This window comes from Cervus canadensis, chromosome 6 (assembly GCF_019320065.1).
Source record: "Cervus canadensis isolate Bull #8, Minnesota chromosome 6, ASM1932006v1, whole genome shotgun sequence".
NCBI lineage: Eukaryota > Metazoa > Chordata > Mammalia > Artiodactyla > Cervidae > Cervus > Cervus canadensis.
The window spans coordinates 7817915-7831647 of NC_057391.1; the positions used below are offsets into that span (position 1 = coordinate 7817915).

The 13733-nt window shown below is 42.9% G+C and overlaps 1 protein-coding gene across 7 annotated transcripts in view; it reads left to right on the forward strand.

The window, feature by feature from the left end:
• The window catches only part of PDE8B (phosphodiesterase 8B), a 328820-nt gene that overhangs the window by 289889 nt on the left and 25198 nt on the right, over positions 1-13733 (forward strand). For all 7 annotated transcript variants that reach the window (XM_043470718.1, XM_043470716.1, XM_043470717.1 and 4 more), the window contains one exon: positions 11449-11491. In XM_043470718.1, the coding sequence (XP_043326653.1) occupies positions 11449-11491 (43 nt within the window). The remainder of the gene's footprint in view (positions 1-11448; positions 11492-13733) is intronic.

The window sequence follows — 13733 nt, forward strand, 5'->3', positions numbered from 1 at the left end:
GTGTAAAGAAATGCAACTGATTGTCCATGTTAATTCTTGTTAATCCTGCTACTTTGCTGAATCCACTTATTAGCTGTAGTAGTTTTTGTCTGGAGTCCTCAGGATTTTCTAGGTATAGTATCATCTCATCTGCATGTAGGGAAAGTTTTTCCTCTTCCTTGAAGCAGTCACTTGTAATACTTTGTATCATCATGGTAGCCACTACCATGAAATGGAATGCCATAATCGCTAGTCATAATGGAAGAGAACAGTAAAACAGGTAAGAGTAGGAAAACCGCACGGTGTTAGCAAATCTGGACGCTGCTACAGCTGTTCGTTGAAAGTTCAGAGACTGGGACCCGCTTGAGGCTTTCTCCTGGATAAACCCAGAAGGCTTGGAAAAACATTAGAGGACAGATGAATTGAATAGGAGAGTCCAGGTTATTTAGCATCAAGTTTTGAAATGCCCCAAACTTAAATTTTAACGCCTCAGCATCACACCATTTGTGAAATGCCATCTTGACACTCAAACCAGCTTCCTAAAACTATCTGTTTTCTGTCACATTCCCAGTGTCTAGAATATTGCCTGACACATAGTACACGCTCATCAAACACGGAATGAATAAATTCATTGTGACAGTACTTGATTTTTGTACCCTATTAGTAAATCCCTTGAGAGCAGGTCCTAAACATCTTTGTCTCACAGAACCAATAAATGATTCTTCAGCTGAAGTTAGAAGAAGGGGTATCCATTAGAGATGCCCTTTTTTTCCTCAGAGGGGTGATTTTTCACAAAATATAAGCAAAGATTCTGATGAACAGCATTTTCAGAACCTTAGGACACAGTGATAAAGCTGTCTCACCATTCTGTCCCCTCGTTATTGCTTATTTTTCCTTTGGTGCTGTCCCCGCCTCTGGGTAGCTTCCAAAAGGGCCTGATTTATTAAGCAAGGGTCCTGCTGGTGGCTTCTATCTTTTGCTAATCACAGTGCCAGCAAAGCCTGGGTGTCATTAAGCGGTTTAATGACTGTAGAGTGCTGGAGTAACAAGAGTGGGGAAAATGTTAGATCGTTGCAGTTCCCTCCCTCTCCTGACAAAATCTAGCAGTCATCTGAGTTCACAAAACAGAACATTTAGCAAAAGTGCCATCAATCATGGACAGTTCCTTGAGAGCAAGGAGTTTTAAGCACAATGGAATTTCTTTCTGGGGTGATTTATCTGTAAGTTTCTCTTTGTCCCTAGCAATGAGGGGACAGAGGCTAGAGAAATGATGGCATAAAAGTGAACAACACACGTGTGCTGCTTATGTGTCTACCTTGAAGGAAATGATTTCTGTAATAGTGAGCAGCACTGCATCCAGACTCTCAGGAAATAGGATACCTCTGTGCAAGAGCAGGCAGAGGGATCCAGCATTATCTGGGCATCCACTGTTTGCCAGGCCAGTGGTTCTCAAAGTAGGGCCATTGACTCAGCAGCCTCAGCCTCACAGAACTTGCATTTCAAGCAAGTTCTGGGGCCCTGACCTCGACCTACTGACATCGTGGGGGCGGGCACAGCTGTGTGGTTTCCCAGCCTTCTGTGGGATTGCAGCGTAACAGACCAGCCCGAGAGCTAGAGGGTCAGGCCTTTCGTACACGTTATCCCGTTTGATCCTCTTAGATCCTAGAAGGTAGGCATTGGTCCCGTTTACCCGTAAGGAAACCGAGACTCAGTGAAGCTCGTACGTTTACACAGCTATGAGTGGAGATTTTTTAAAAAAATCTGTCGGCGAGCCTGTGGTTTTTCCACTTGAATCAGTGCTTCTCAAAGTGTAGTTATAATCAGTTCACTTAGAGATGACACATTAGAATGCAGATTCTGTTCAACGTGGGCCTGAGAGCAGAGTTAAGAAGCTCCCAGGTGTCCTGTCTGCTGGTGCAGAGCGTGCTGAAGAAGGCGGCCTCAGGAGCTGCTGTGCAGCCCCCAGACTTGCAGCCCCGACTCACCGGGGAAGTTGTTAGAGATCCAGTTCTGGGAGGAAGTTTGAGAATCACTATCCTGTTTCCATATTAGAAACCCCAGTGTTGTCCAGGTAGGCAGCAAGGTGGTGCTTACATTGTAGGTATTTGATAGCAATTAAAGGAGAAACTGGACAAGGGGGAAAAGACAAACCATCTAAACCTGAATGGTGGCTTCCATTAAGTGTTTTCCCATGAGATAAGCATACAGAAATGATCATCACTGGGCTACGTAATGAGAGTCCTTCTCTGTTGAAAGGTTCTTGCAAGTACATGTTGAATGTAGGGCCAGTGGACACTAGGACTGAAGTAAGAGAAATTTTAACCAATGGATACCAGTGATATCTGAATATGCTAGACCAGACATTGCGCAGAAGGGTGTTTGAATTTTCCCAAGAAAATTACCTTCCAGAACTGGAGATATTTATTTCCACATTTGTCTGGAATATAGCAAATGACCTGAAAAAAAAAAGGCAGCTTGAGATCTTTCTTTTTAATCTTGTGTAATCTTAAATATTCATGTGCATTTTCATCAAGCCAATGCATGTAGCTCTGATATAAGTAGTGTTTTCAATTACCATCAAGATAAAAAAGGAGAATGTCATGTTGAGTCTGTTATGCTCATGAAATTACCCAAAGTGAGGAGATATGACACCAGGCATCAAGGTTGGCATCCATGCAACTTGTCTGTCTTGGTGCTGTAGTTTCTTGAGAAACTAGACTCAGTGCATGAGAACAATGGCAACAACTCGGCCCTGACTTTGGGTAACCATGGAGGACGGGGATCCAGCAGGTTGCATGAATTTTCTTTCAGTGTTTTTGGGGTCATTGTTTGGTATTTGTTTTGCTGTTTGGGGAGTTTGAGAACTGTATCTTCAAGTGGTTTTTTTTTTTTTTTAAATAGAGCAGATAGAAAGGATATTTGATCTCTACATCAGATATTCATAACTTCCAAGGAAAAACTCATCAAAGTATTTTCAGTAAAGAAAGATGATCAAAGAAGTTCTGTATTATACCACTTACTCTCTGCTGCATGTGAATGAAGGGAGGGTCTCGAATGACTCAGTTCCCATAATCAAATCTCTCACCCAACATTCAACCTCGACTATTACTGAAGTCTTGTCACATACATCAAAGCATTCGGTTTTGTCATGAAGTTATTGATCAATATGTTCACTCAAAGACTGCTTACATTGAGTATTTAAGAGAATAGTACTTTTCTTCATTTAACGAGGTTTGTACACTTTTTCATAATATTTGGGTTAGGGGAAGATGCAGAAAACAAGCAAATAATGTAAAACCTGAGGTGGAAAACTGATCAAAGCCAGCTCTCTTCTGTATGATCAAGAAATCTTTCAAAACCATTCATTATTCCTTTATGAATGAATGTCTAGATGTGAACAATTGGTTTTTTTAAATAGTAGCTACTGGTTTTATAACTGCATTGATTATGACATAGCAATGAATCAGAGGGGCAGCAACTAGTTCAGGGATGAGGGTGCACCCAGGTGTTTGACTTCTCACCATCCCACCAGTTCTTCTGCTGTCACAGATTTGGCACTATTAGAGCACATTTATTGGGACAATTCCTTTTCAGTACCCTACCATGCAAAGAAATAGAGGAAAACAATAGAGTGGAGAAAACTAGAGGTCTCTTCAAGACAATTAGAGCTATCAAGGGAACTTTTCATGCAAAGATGGGCACAATAAATGACAGAAATGGTATGGACCTAACAGAAGCAGAAGATATTAAGAAGAGGTGGCAAAAATACACAGAAGAGCTATACAAAAAAGATCTTCATGACCCAGATAACCACGATAGTGTGATCACTCACCTCGAGCCAGACATCCTGGAGTGTGAGATCAAATGGATATTAGGAAGCATCACTATGAACAAAGCTAGTGGAGGTGATGGAATTCCAGTTGAGCTATTTCAGATCCTCAAAGATGATGCTGTGAAAGTGCTGCACTCAATATACCAGCAAATTTGGAAAACTCAGCAGTGGCCAAAGGACTGGAAAAGATCAGTTTTCATTCCAGTCCCAAAGAAAGGCAATGCAAAGAATGTTCAGTTGCACAATTGTACTCATCTCCCACGCTAGCAAAGTAAGGCTCAAAATCCTCCAAGCCAGGCTTCAACAGTACATGAACCGAGAACTTCCAGATGTTCAAGTGGGACTTAGAAAAGGCAGAGGAACCAGAGATCAAATTGTCAACATCCATCGGATCATTGAAAAAGCAAGAGAATTCCAGAAAAACATCTACTTCTGCTTTATTGACTATGCCAAACCCTTTGACTGTGGATCACAACAAACCTTAAAGAGAAGGAAATAGCAGACCACCTTACCTGCCTCCTGAGAAATCTGTATGCTGGTCAAGAGGCAACAGTTAGAACCAGACATGGGACAACAGACTGGTTCAAAATTGGGAAAGGGATACATCAAGGCTGTATATTGTCACTCTGCTTGTTTAACTTATATGCAGAGTACATCATTCGAGATGCTGGGCTGGATAAAGCACAAACTGGAATTAAGATTACTGGGAATAATATCAATAACCTCAGATATGCAGATGACACCACCCTTATGGCAGAAAGCAAAGAGGAACTAAAGAGCCTCTTGATGAAAATGAAAGAGAAGAGTGAAAAAGCTGGCTTAAAAAAACATTCAAAAAATGAAGATCATGGCATCTGGTCCCATCACTTCATGGCAGATAGATGGGGAAACAATGGAAACATTGAGAGATTTTATTTTCTTGGGCTCCAAAATCATTGCAGATGGTGATTGCAGCCATGAAATTAAAAGACATTTGCTCTTTGAAAGAAAAGCTATGACGAATCTAGACAGCTTATTAAAAAGCAGAGATATTACTGACAAAGGTCCGTTTAGTCAAAGCTATGGTTTTTCCAGTAGTCATGTATGAATGTGAGAGTTGGACCATAAAGAAAGTTGAATGCTGAAGAATTGATGCTTTTGAGTGGTGGTGGTACAGAAGACTCTTGAGAGTCCCTTGGACTGCAAGGAGATCCAACCAGTCCATTCTAAAGGAAATCAGCTGCATACTCATTGAAAGGACTGATGCTGAAGCTGAAACTCCAGTACTTTGGCCACCTGATGTGAAGAACTGACTCATTGGAAAAGACCCTGCTGCTGGGAAAGATTGAAGGCAGGAGGAGAAGGGGATGACAGAGGATGAGATGGTTGAATGGCATCACCAACTCATTGGACATGAGTTTGAGTAAGCTCTGGGAGTTTGGTGATGGACAGGGAAGCCTGGCGTGCTGCAGTCCATGGGGTTGCAAAGAGTTGGATGCGACTGAGCAACTGGACTGAACTGAACCGTACCATGAAGCACTTTAGAGACGTCAGTATTAAGTATAATCAACAAAAAACAGTATGATGCGCAAATCTTTAATAACAGTGTTTTCACCACAAGCTATAAGGTAAAGAACCTGATTAATCTTACTCTTGGGTGCACAGATATTTAGTGTACTTCTGCATAGAGGTACTGTGTTAGCACTCAATACTAGGATAGTCAAGTACACAAGGTATGCTTGATTACTCAAGTGAGACACAGCTGCAGCTATATAAGTGGGACTTGTAGTTGGGACGGATAACAGACAATGAAATAAGTACAGAGTTATGAGCTGTATAAAACGCAGTAAGGGCAAAGCCCATTGAGAACATGTGACACTAGAACCTAACCTCATGAGGGACTGGGATGGGCAGGAAATACCTGGGAAGGCTTCCCTGGGAAACCACCCTCAGCTCAGATTTGGAGGACAGATGGGCCAAAGGAAGAGAGTGGACTGGGACGCTTCCGGGCAAGAGGCACATGTGTGGTAGCAAAGAGCATGGGGAAGTGAGAGAGATGGGGGTGGCAGTGTACCCACAAACTGGGAGCCCCGGGCACAGTGGCCAGGGTCAAGGGCGCCTCTGGGGAACTGCAGGGCCAGGCACACTGCAGCCTCTCATAGCCAGGTCGTCACACAGGGCTGACCCCAAGACCAGGTGGGGAGTATGAATTTTAAGCAGGAAAATGGCAGGATTAGATGTACAGTTTTGCAGGATCCTGATTCAAAAGTTGAAAATGGATTAAGTTGGGAAAGTTGTTGGTGAGGTCGGAGTTCGGATGAGAACTGGTGGTAGCCTGTACTCTGACACGGGAGAGAAGTGAGTAATCCCAGAAGTGTTTAGAAATGAGATTTTACAAGATTTGATGATGGGCTAGATGTGAGGATGAAAGAAAAGGAAGCATCAAGGATGACCGTCCCCCCCCACGCACACACCCAGCTCACATACTGGGAAATCTCGTGGTTTTAATTACAATGGATGCCTTGTATAACTCTGTCATTCCATGGTGACAAAAGCAGATTAGACATTTCTACCCAAGGTCTGTTCACACTCTGCCAAGGTGATTCTGAAATGCATACTGAAGGAGGTATCTAGTATTTATTTGCCTAGTAGCTTGTTATTATAGCCATCCTGGCCTTGATTCATTATAATCGCTAAAAAGTCTTGTGACCGTTCATTTTTTTAAAAAGTTATTTCAGAGTTTTTCTCCCAGAAGAGATATCAGGATTTAGGTTCATTTATACCTCCATAATGCACAAAATTTAATCAATAAAATGATTAAGATCAGTGTATTAAATAGTTACCTAGGTAAATCTTATGCTTCTGAGATTGGCAGCTGCTGTCTACAATTCCATAGCTATGGTTTGAAGTGGAACATCCTTTTCATGCCCAGGTTCATGGTAGAGTCCCCAGGATGGGGACGTGTCACTTACCTCACTCACTTCAGGCTGTTCTCAGTTTTCTTCATCTTATTTATTTTCACTGATTTTGAAACTGTTTTAGACTTCCAGTTTTTAGCTGTCAATCCATGTTCTCAGTTGAACATATAATTTTCTCAATATTTTATTATGAAAATTTTCAAACACAGAAGAGAAAAATTGTAAGTAAATACACATATAGCTACCACCTAGGTTCTGTAATTAACACTTTGCTCAATTATCTGTCTATCTATATATCTATCAATCCATCTAACCCTCCCTCGATTCATCCATCAGTCCATCTTGTTCTTTGATAGATTTCAAATTAAGTTGCAGACATTAGAACATTTCACCCCTTGGTAGTTTGGCCTGCATATTGTTAATTTGAATTTAATATATGGTTGAGAGTTTTTTCATTTCTTAGTAAAGGTTACATATGGTGAAATGTACAAATCCTAAGTATAACCGTCCTTGTATTTTGACAAATGCATATGCCTCTGTAACGCAGACCCCATCAAGATCTCAAACCTGCCCACCCCAGACATTCCCTTACGCCCCCTTCCCAGTTATCCCTGCCTCCACTCCCTTCCTTCCCACCCCCAGAGGTAACACTCTTCTGAATTCTGTGACCGTTGATGAGTTTTGCTAGTTCCAGAGCTTCCTGAAGCGTCTCTTGTGTTGGCTTCTTTCGTTCATCATCAGTGTTTGAGATTCATTTATGTTGTACGTGGGCTTTCCAGGTGGCTCAGTGGTAAAGAACCCACCTGCCGCCTGCAGTTCAGGAACCACAGGAGATGCGGGTTCGATTCCTGGGTCGGGAAGACCCCCTGGAGAAGGAAATGACACCCTGCCCCAGGATTCTGGCCTGGGAAATCCCGTGGACAGAGGAGGCGGCGGGCTACAGTCCAGGGGGTTGCAAGAGTCAGACACGTGGCTCAGTGTGCATGTCTGTTGTAGTGTTAGTGTTTTTTTCCTTTTTATTTCTGCCACAGTTTATTTCTCTTGTTGATAGACTTGTGAGCTGCTTTCCGTTTGGATTCCTTTGAACATTCTTCGACATATTTGTGAATACATGCTCTCATTTCTCTTGGGTAGATAACTCAGGAGTAGAACAGAACACAGAGGAGCTGGGTCCCAGGGTGGGCATACATTTAATTTTATAAGAAACTGCCAGACCTTTTTCACAGTGACTGTACAACTTTATACACCCGCTAGTGTGTAAGAGTTGCAGTTGTTCCACATCCTTGACAGAATTTCTTTTTCGTTTTAAGCATTCTGGTGGATGTGCAGAGAAAATATCTTTTTGCAATTCTGTTTATTTAGATGCTTATTTATTTGGCTGCGTTGGGCCTGAGTTGTTGCACACAGGCTCCAGAGCGTGCAGGCTCAGTAATTACAGGATGCAGGCTCTCTGGGTGAGTCGGGGGGCTTCAGTCGGCCGAGCCGCCCTGCAGCGTGTGGGATCTTAGTTCCCTGACCGGGGATCAAACTCGCATTCCCTGCATTGCAAGGTGGATTGCTAACCGCTGGACCACCAGGGAAGTCCCGAGAATATCACTGTTAAATGGCTATTCTTTAAGAGGAGAACAATCAATGACCTTGACACACATGCACACATGCGTCTAGAACCTGCAGTGTTTTTAAGAGCCAAGCATAATCCAGTGTCTGTACACAGAGCATTCAGCACAAGGACAGCAACATCTGCCGGAACCTATTGTACGTTAGGTAACTAAAACATGGGAATTATGAATTTTTTCCCCCAAAATAGGCTGTAAGCCTCCCAGGCCTTGCTATTAATAAGAAATTCCAGTTCTGCGCTCTGGCAGGCGTGGCACCGGCCAGGCCAGCAGCATTCATATTGCAGCACCTTAGCGCTGAAGCCTGTGGGACACAGGATGTCAGAGTTCTTACTCATTTATAGATGCATTTCCGTTGCAAGAGGGGGAACAAAATACCATACTCTGGAGAGACTGGCTGTCATGTGGCCTTTAAATTAGGATTCTTTGCTTCACTTTAGCTTGTGCATGACAAAACCTATCCATAGCAGAGAGTCATGTCTTCTCCAGAGTTACAAAGAAAACTAGATTCAAACAGATGCCCTTCACTGAACCAGAGCATTGCGTCCTCAGACCCCAGTTTAACAAGCCCGAACCCCAGGCTGCCCTCTGGGGCCTAACCGTAGAGAGCAGTGTGACAAAGAGGAAGTGGCTTTTGATCTAGATCGATCCGGGTTTGGAACTGAGATCTGCCAAGCGCTGGCCGCGTGGTGCAGGGAAGTCCCTCCACCTCTCCATCTGTCAGAAGGAAGGACGACCGCCCCTCCCTCGCGAGGACTCTGTGATGGCCAGGTTGCCGCGCTGTGCAGACACAGAGAGAAGGCTGCTGTAGTCACGGAGCGGCCCCTCCTCTCTTCCTGTCCACAGGCCCCGGGCCCACGAGCCTCATGAGTGCCCACCAGTGATGCCAGCCACACAATCGCTCACCCACTGTGTGTCCTGTGTGCGTGCTCAGCCACCTGCCACATCAGCCCCTTTGCAACCCCTGGACTCTAGCCACCAGGCTCCTCTGTCCATGAGATCTCCAGACAAGATTGCTGGAGGAGGTTGTCATTTCCTCCTCCAGGGGATCTTCGCCACCCAGGGATCGAACCCACGTCTCCTGCATTGCAGGTGGATTCTCTACCACGGATCCACCAGGGAAGCCCGTCTTCTCAGTGAGTGACTGAGAATTATGAGGAAATAATTGTAGTGGAAGCATTCATACCAAGTTATAAATGATGGATGGGTTTAGCCTTCCAAGAAGAAAGTTGTAATCCTGTAAGATTTTTTTCATTCAAGTAACCTTTGGTTGTAAAAGGAGGTATCTGGGAGAGGCACATGGATTGTGAGTCAGAAGCTTCATAAAACCCTAGCCCTGCTGAGGTGTGCGGGGCCAGTGTCACCAGGCACAGTTCTTACCGCAGAGGATTGTGAAGCGGGTCATGCCCTGACCCAGCACCCAGAAGCTCTGCTGGTGAAGCCAGTGATTGTCGGTCGGTTGGGGAGTGTTTCCATAACGTGGAGCCCATCGTCCTAAAGGCAGGGCTGGCCTGGGCCTCTCCTGGACCGTGGGCTTCATCTCGTTCCATTCAGACTGAATGCAAAGCCTGTGTTGCCCTCCCAGGAGGCCCACAGTCCAGTCAGCGGGCCTGGGGAGGTCAGTGAAAGACAAGAAAGGGTTTTTGGTGTGTAATCTGGGGAGCTGCGGGACTTTGTTCCTTAAGGAAAGGTAGATTGTGGTTCAGAGAGAAAAGCTTTCGTTTAACGATGACTTGCTTTTTGAGCTAAAAAGTTGACTGAGAAAAAGCTGTACTCATTTGGCATATCAAAAATTCATATTGCACTCAGTAGCTTTGAGCAAATGGTCTTTATTTGTAAAGAAAAAGCAAAACAGGGACTTCTCTGGTGGTCCAGTAGCTAAGGCTGCACTCCTAATGCAGAGGGCCCAGGGTTCTATCCCTGGTTGGGGAATTAGATCCCACATGCTCCAACTAAGACCCACTGCAGCCAAGTAAAATTTAAGAAAAACAAGAAAAAAACAGAAGAAATAAAAAGATCCCATAATTATGGGGTAAATGAGTCAGAGCCCTTTGGCCACCTGTAAGACTGAGATCTCACACAGGCTGGCCATGAAACTGTTTCTGTACTTATATGGAATGAACTGTGCAGAAAAATTCATTCAAAACCCCCTATATTAACACTTGTTTTACGTGATCATTTTTCAATGGTTCAGTCAAGCTGGAACATTTTACCTCTATCTGATGTATTAATATATGGGACTTCTGGCTGTTACAGCTGATGTTGCTAAACCATACTAATCTTACTCCATAAACAGTCCTACACATTCGTCTGTTTGCTCTTCAGGTTAACTTACTCCGTTCATTCAGTACCTACAAACGTACGATGGTTTTAGAAACCAGAAATAGGTGGATTTAGCAGCAAAGCAGCCTGATTATAATCATGACAGCTAGATGTGCCCCAGAATCAATGTCTGAGTTATCAACATGAGAAATGCAGAACCCCGCAAAGAAAGCATATTTATTATATCATATACTGTTAATGACTTCACTCAGTGTTTGAGATATTTACCAAGCATTAGCACAAAAAATTCATACTGAGAAAGAAATAGGTACTAAGCTGAATCTAAAGTTAAGACCTTGTGAAGAAACATCTAGTAAATTGACTCTGTCTATAATTGATGTGTGTTTGAAGAGCTTTTTTGAAAGGTTTTTTTTAATTCTAGGTTTAAATTCAGATTGCTTTCATATTACAGGAAAAATATACAATATGTCTGAAATAAAAACAGGGTACATATGATAGCCTGATAAAAATATTTAATCTTGTTTTAAATTTTTGTCTTTCTGCATTTCTACAGACTGTCAAAAATGAGAACAGCTGACTGGAGATCTAGATGTCTTGCTTAGCAAGAGCATTTCTTGGACTTCTTCCTGTCCTCAGACTCAGGCATTTTATAAGTGTCTGGATGTAATAGAGAATTTGTAGTGTTATCACCCGTGTACATCTTTCATCTGTTCATGTTATCTATGCAACGTCTTCCTTTCTTGAACTCCTCAGAGTTTTTAATGAAATTGGTTGGAAATGTAACTAATACCATATTTTAAATCTCTTTTTCTTGTTTTACCAAACTTCTGAACAACTTTAGATTCTCAAGATTCATCGTGATTCAGGAGACAATTCTCAGACAGGTGAGAATACTGCAATTTCACTCTTACACGGTCGGGTGGGATTTGTGGGCTCGAGTCTATGAATCAGTCTGAAGAAGCCTGGATTGCCAGTTTCACCCAGAAACTTGAATTGCTAATACCTCAGTGCTGATAATGAAAGGTTTGAGAGCCAGGTTAAAAGCAGGATCCCTTAAAAGGCTTTGAGTCTTCATTCATGGCAACCTTTTCTCCTGAATGCCTTCCCCACCCTGGCTTCTTTTGCTGCCTGGAAACCACGGAGAGCAGGTAAAGTCAAAACAGAGCGGCCTGGAGGTGCAGAGGGCACGCTGTTGTCACACCACAGCCAGGCTCCCCTTCTCTGCAGCCGTCAGTGACTGCATCCGACTAGGAAACACGCTAGGCCCTCCTGGGCCTCGGGAGCAGCGGGTCACCATGTCAGCTGCCCACCCCCGCACGTCACGCCTTGAGCAAGATTCACTGACTCCTGGCTTCCTCTCCCGTGAAAAGAGGGAGCTGAACTAATGACCTCTACCTCAGAAAGGTCTGGAATTCTTTGATCATTAGAGGGAAAAATCAGTCTGCCTCCAACAATGTCCAGTTCTCATTCCTGTAGAGACAGCACCCTCTCCCCGCTTCGGGGGGCTTCCCAGCCGCTTAGGTGCAAAGCTGGGCCCTGGGCTGCTCACATAGCTCCTTTCCTCCGTTCTGGAGTGGACCGTGTTCTCACCTACTCAGAAAGACTTCATCTGATCCGACCTTCAGCTTCTTCATTTGTCACATGAATTAACTCTTTGGTATCTTTCTCCTCTTTCCTCCACACTTTGTTTCTTTCACAGATGGTTTAGTTCATTTCCTTAATCTAGTGAGAGTATTGTTTTAACTAACCTACCAGCTGTAAACTGTTACAAGCATTTTCCCGTCCTTTATGGTGCCCAGTATTGCCTTGCATATAATAGACACTCAACAAATACAGAACATTGATGATAAACTGGAACCATCCTGTCTTGGAAAGCAGAAGTTCTGCCACTTATTAGCTCTGTGACCTTGAGCTACCCACACAATTTCTCCAAGTTTAAATTTCCTCATCAGTAAAATAGAGATTGTACTTTGTAGCCTTCAGAACTGTTGTAATGATTATATAATTACTATCATTAAAATAAATAGTAAAGCGCAATGTCCGATGCATAGTAGGTGATCAGTATATGGTAGCTGGGTTTTTTGGGGTTTTTTTTGGATTGAGGACACTGTATCCTTTTTTGCCATTGAGTATGGTTGCTTGAATCCCTCATCCTTCATTTCTCTGTCTTTTTAAATTCAAATTCCACAACATCTGTCGATAGAAGGAATAAATGAATTCTTTGATTTAAATGGCCTTTATTGAAGAAATAATTTCTGCAAACCCTTGATCTTTTCTGTTGTTAGAGATTTTCTTAATTTTAGCTGAAATGAAGTCTGAAAGAATAAGCATTTCCCATCTTTGAATAATTCTAAGAATGATTTAGAATTCAACCAGCCAGTCTGGGCTGTATGTAGTCTCTCTAGTTTAGCTTTATTTGGAAACTGCACTTTGAGGAACTCTTGTGCTCTTTAATCCTGAATTTAATCTTAAATATTTAATAAGTTAGGTTTAATTTGTTATCTGATAAACAAATGTTAGGGGTGTATATGATTATTAAGTTCCAGAACAGGCTAAAAACCAGTGTCTTGCAAATGACCATTAGTTTCTCAGGTTTGAAAGATGCAATATGATCCTAACAATATCACTTGAAATACCACTACCTCTAGATTCCTTATAAAGAAATACTGAAGCTCAAATCCAAGGCCAGGAAAATTATTAAGGCAGGATCTGAAAGAAAAATATGCAAAGGGATAGTAAAATATTTCAAGCTAGGTGATTTAAGGCAAGATCCTAAGGCTTTGTTGTTCAAATTAACTTTATAATACGTCTACCTTCTACTCTGCACATCCCACGTAGCGCTAAAGACCCCACCTGCCAGTGCAGGAGACATAAGAGACCTGGGTTCGATCCCTGGGTTGGGAAGATCCCCTAGAGGAGGGCAGGGCAACCCACTCCAATGTTCTTGCCTGGAGAATCCCATGGACAGAGGAGTCTGGTGGGCTGTTGTCTACAGGATCACAAAGAGTCGGACACGACTGAAGTGACTTAGCACACACACACCTTCCACTTTAAGCTATATAAATATAATTCAGGTTTAGTTACTATTGATTTAAACTTTCAAAAATTGAATCAGATTTTTTAAAG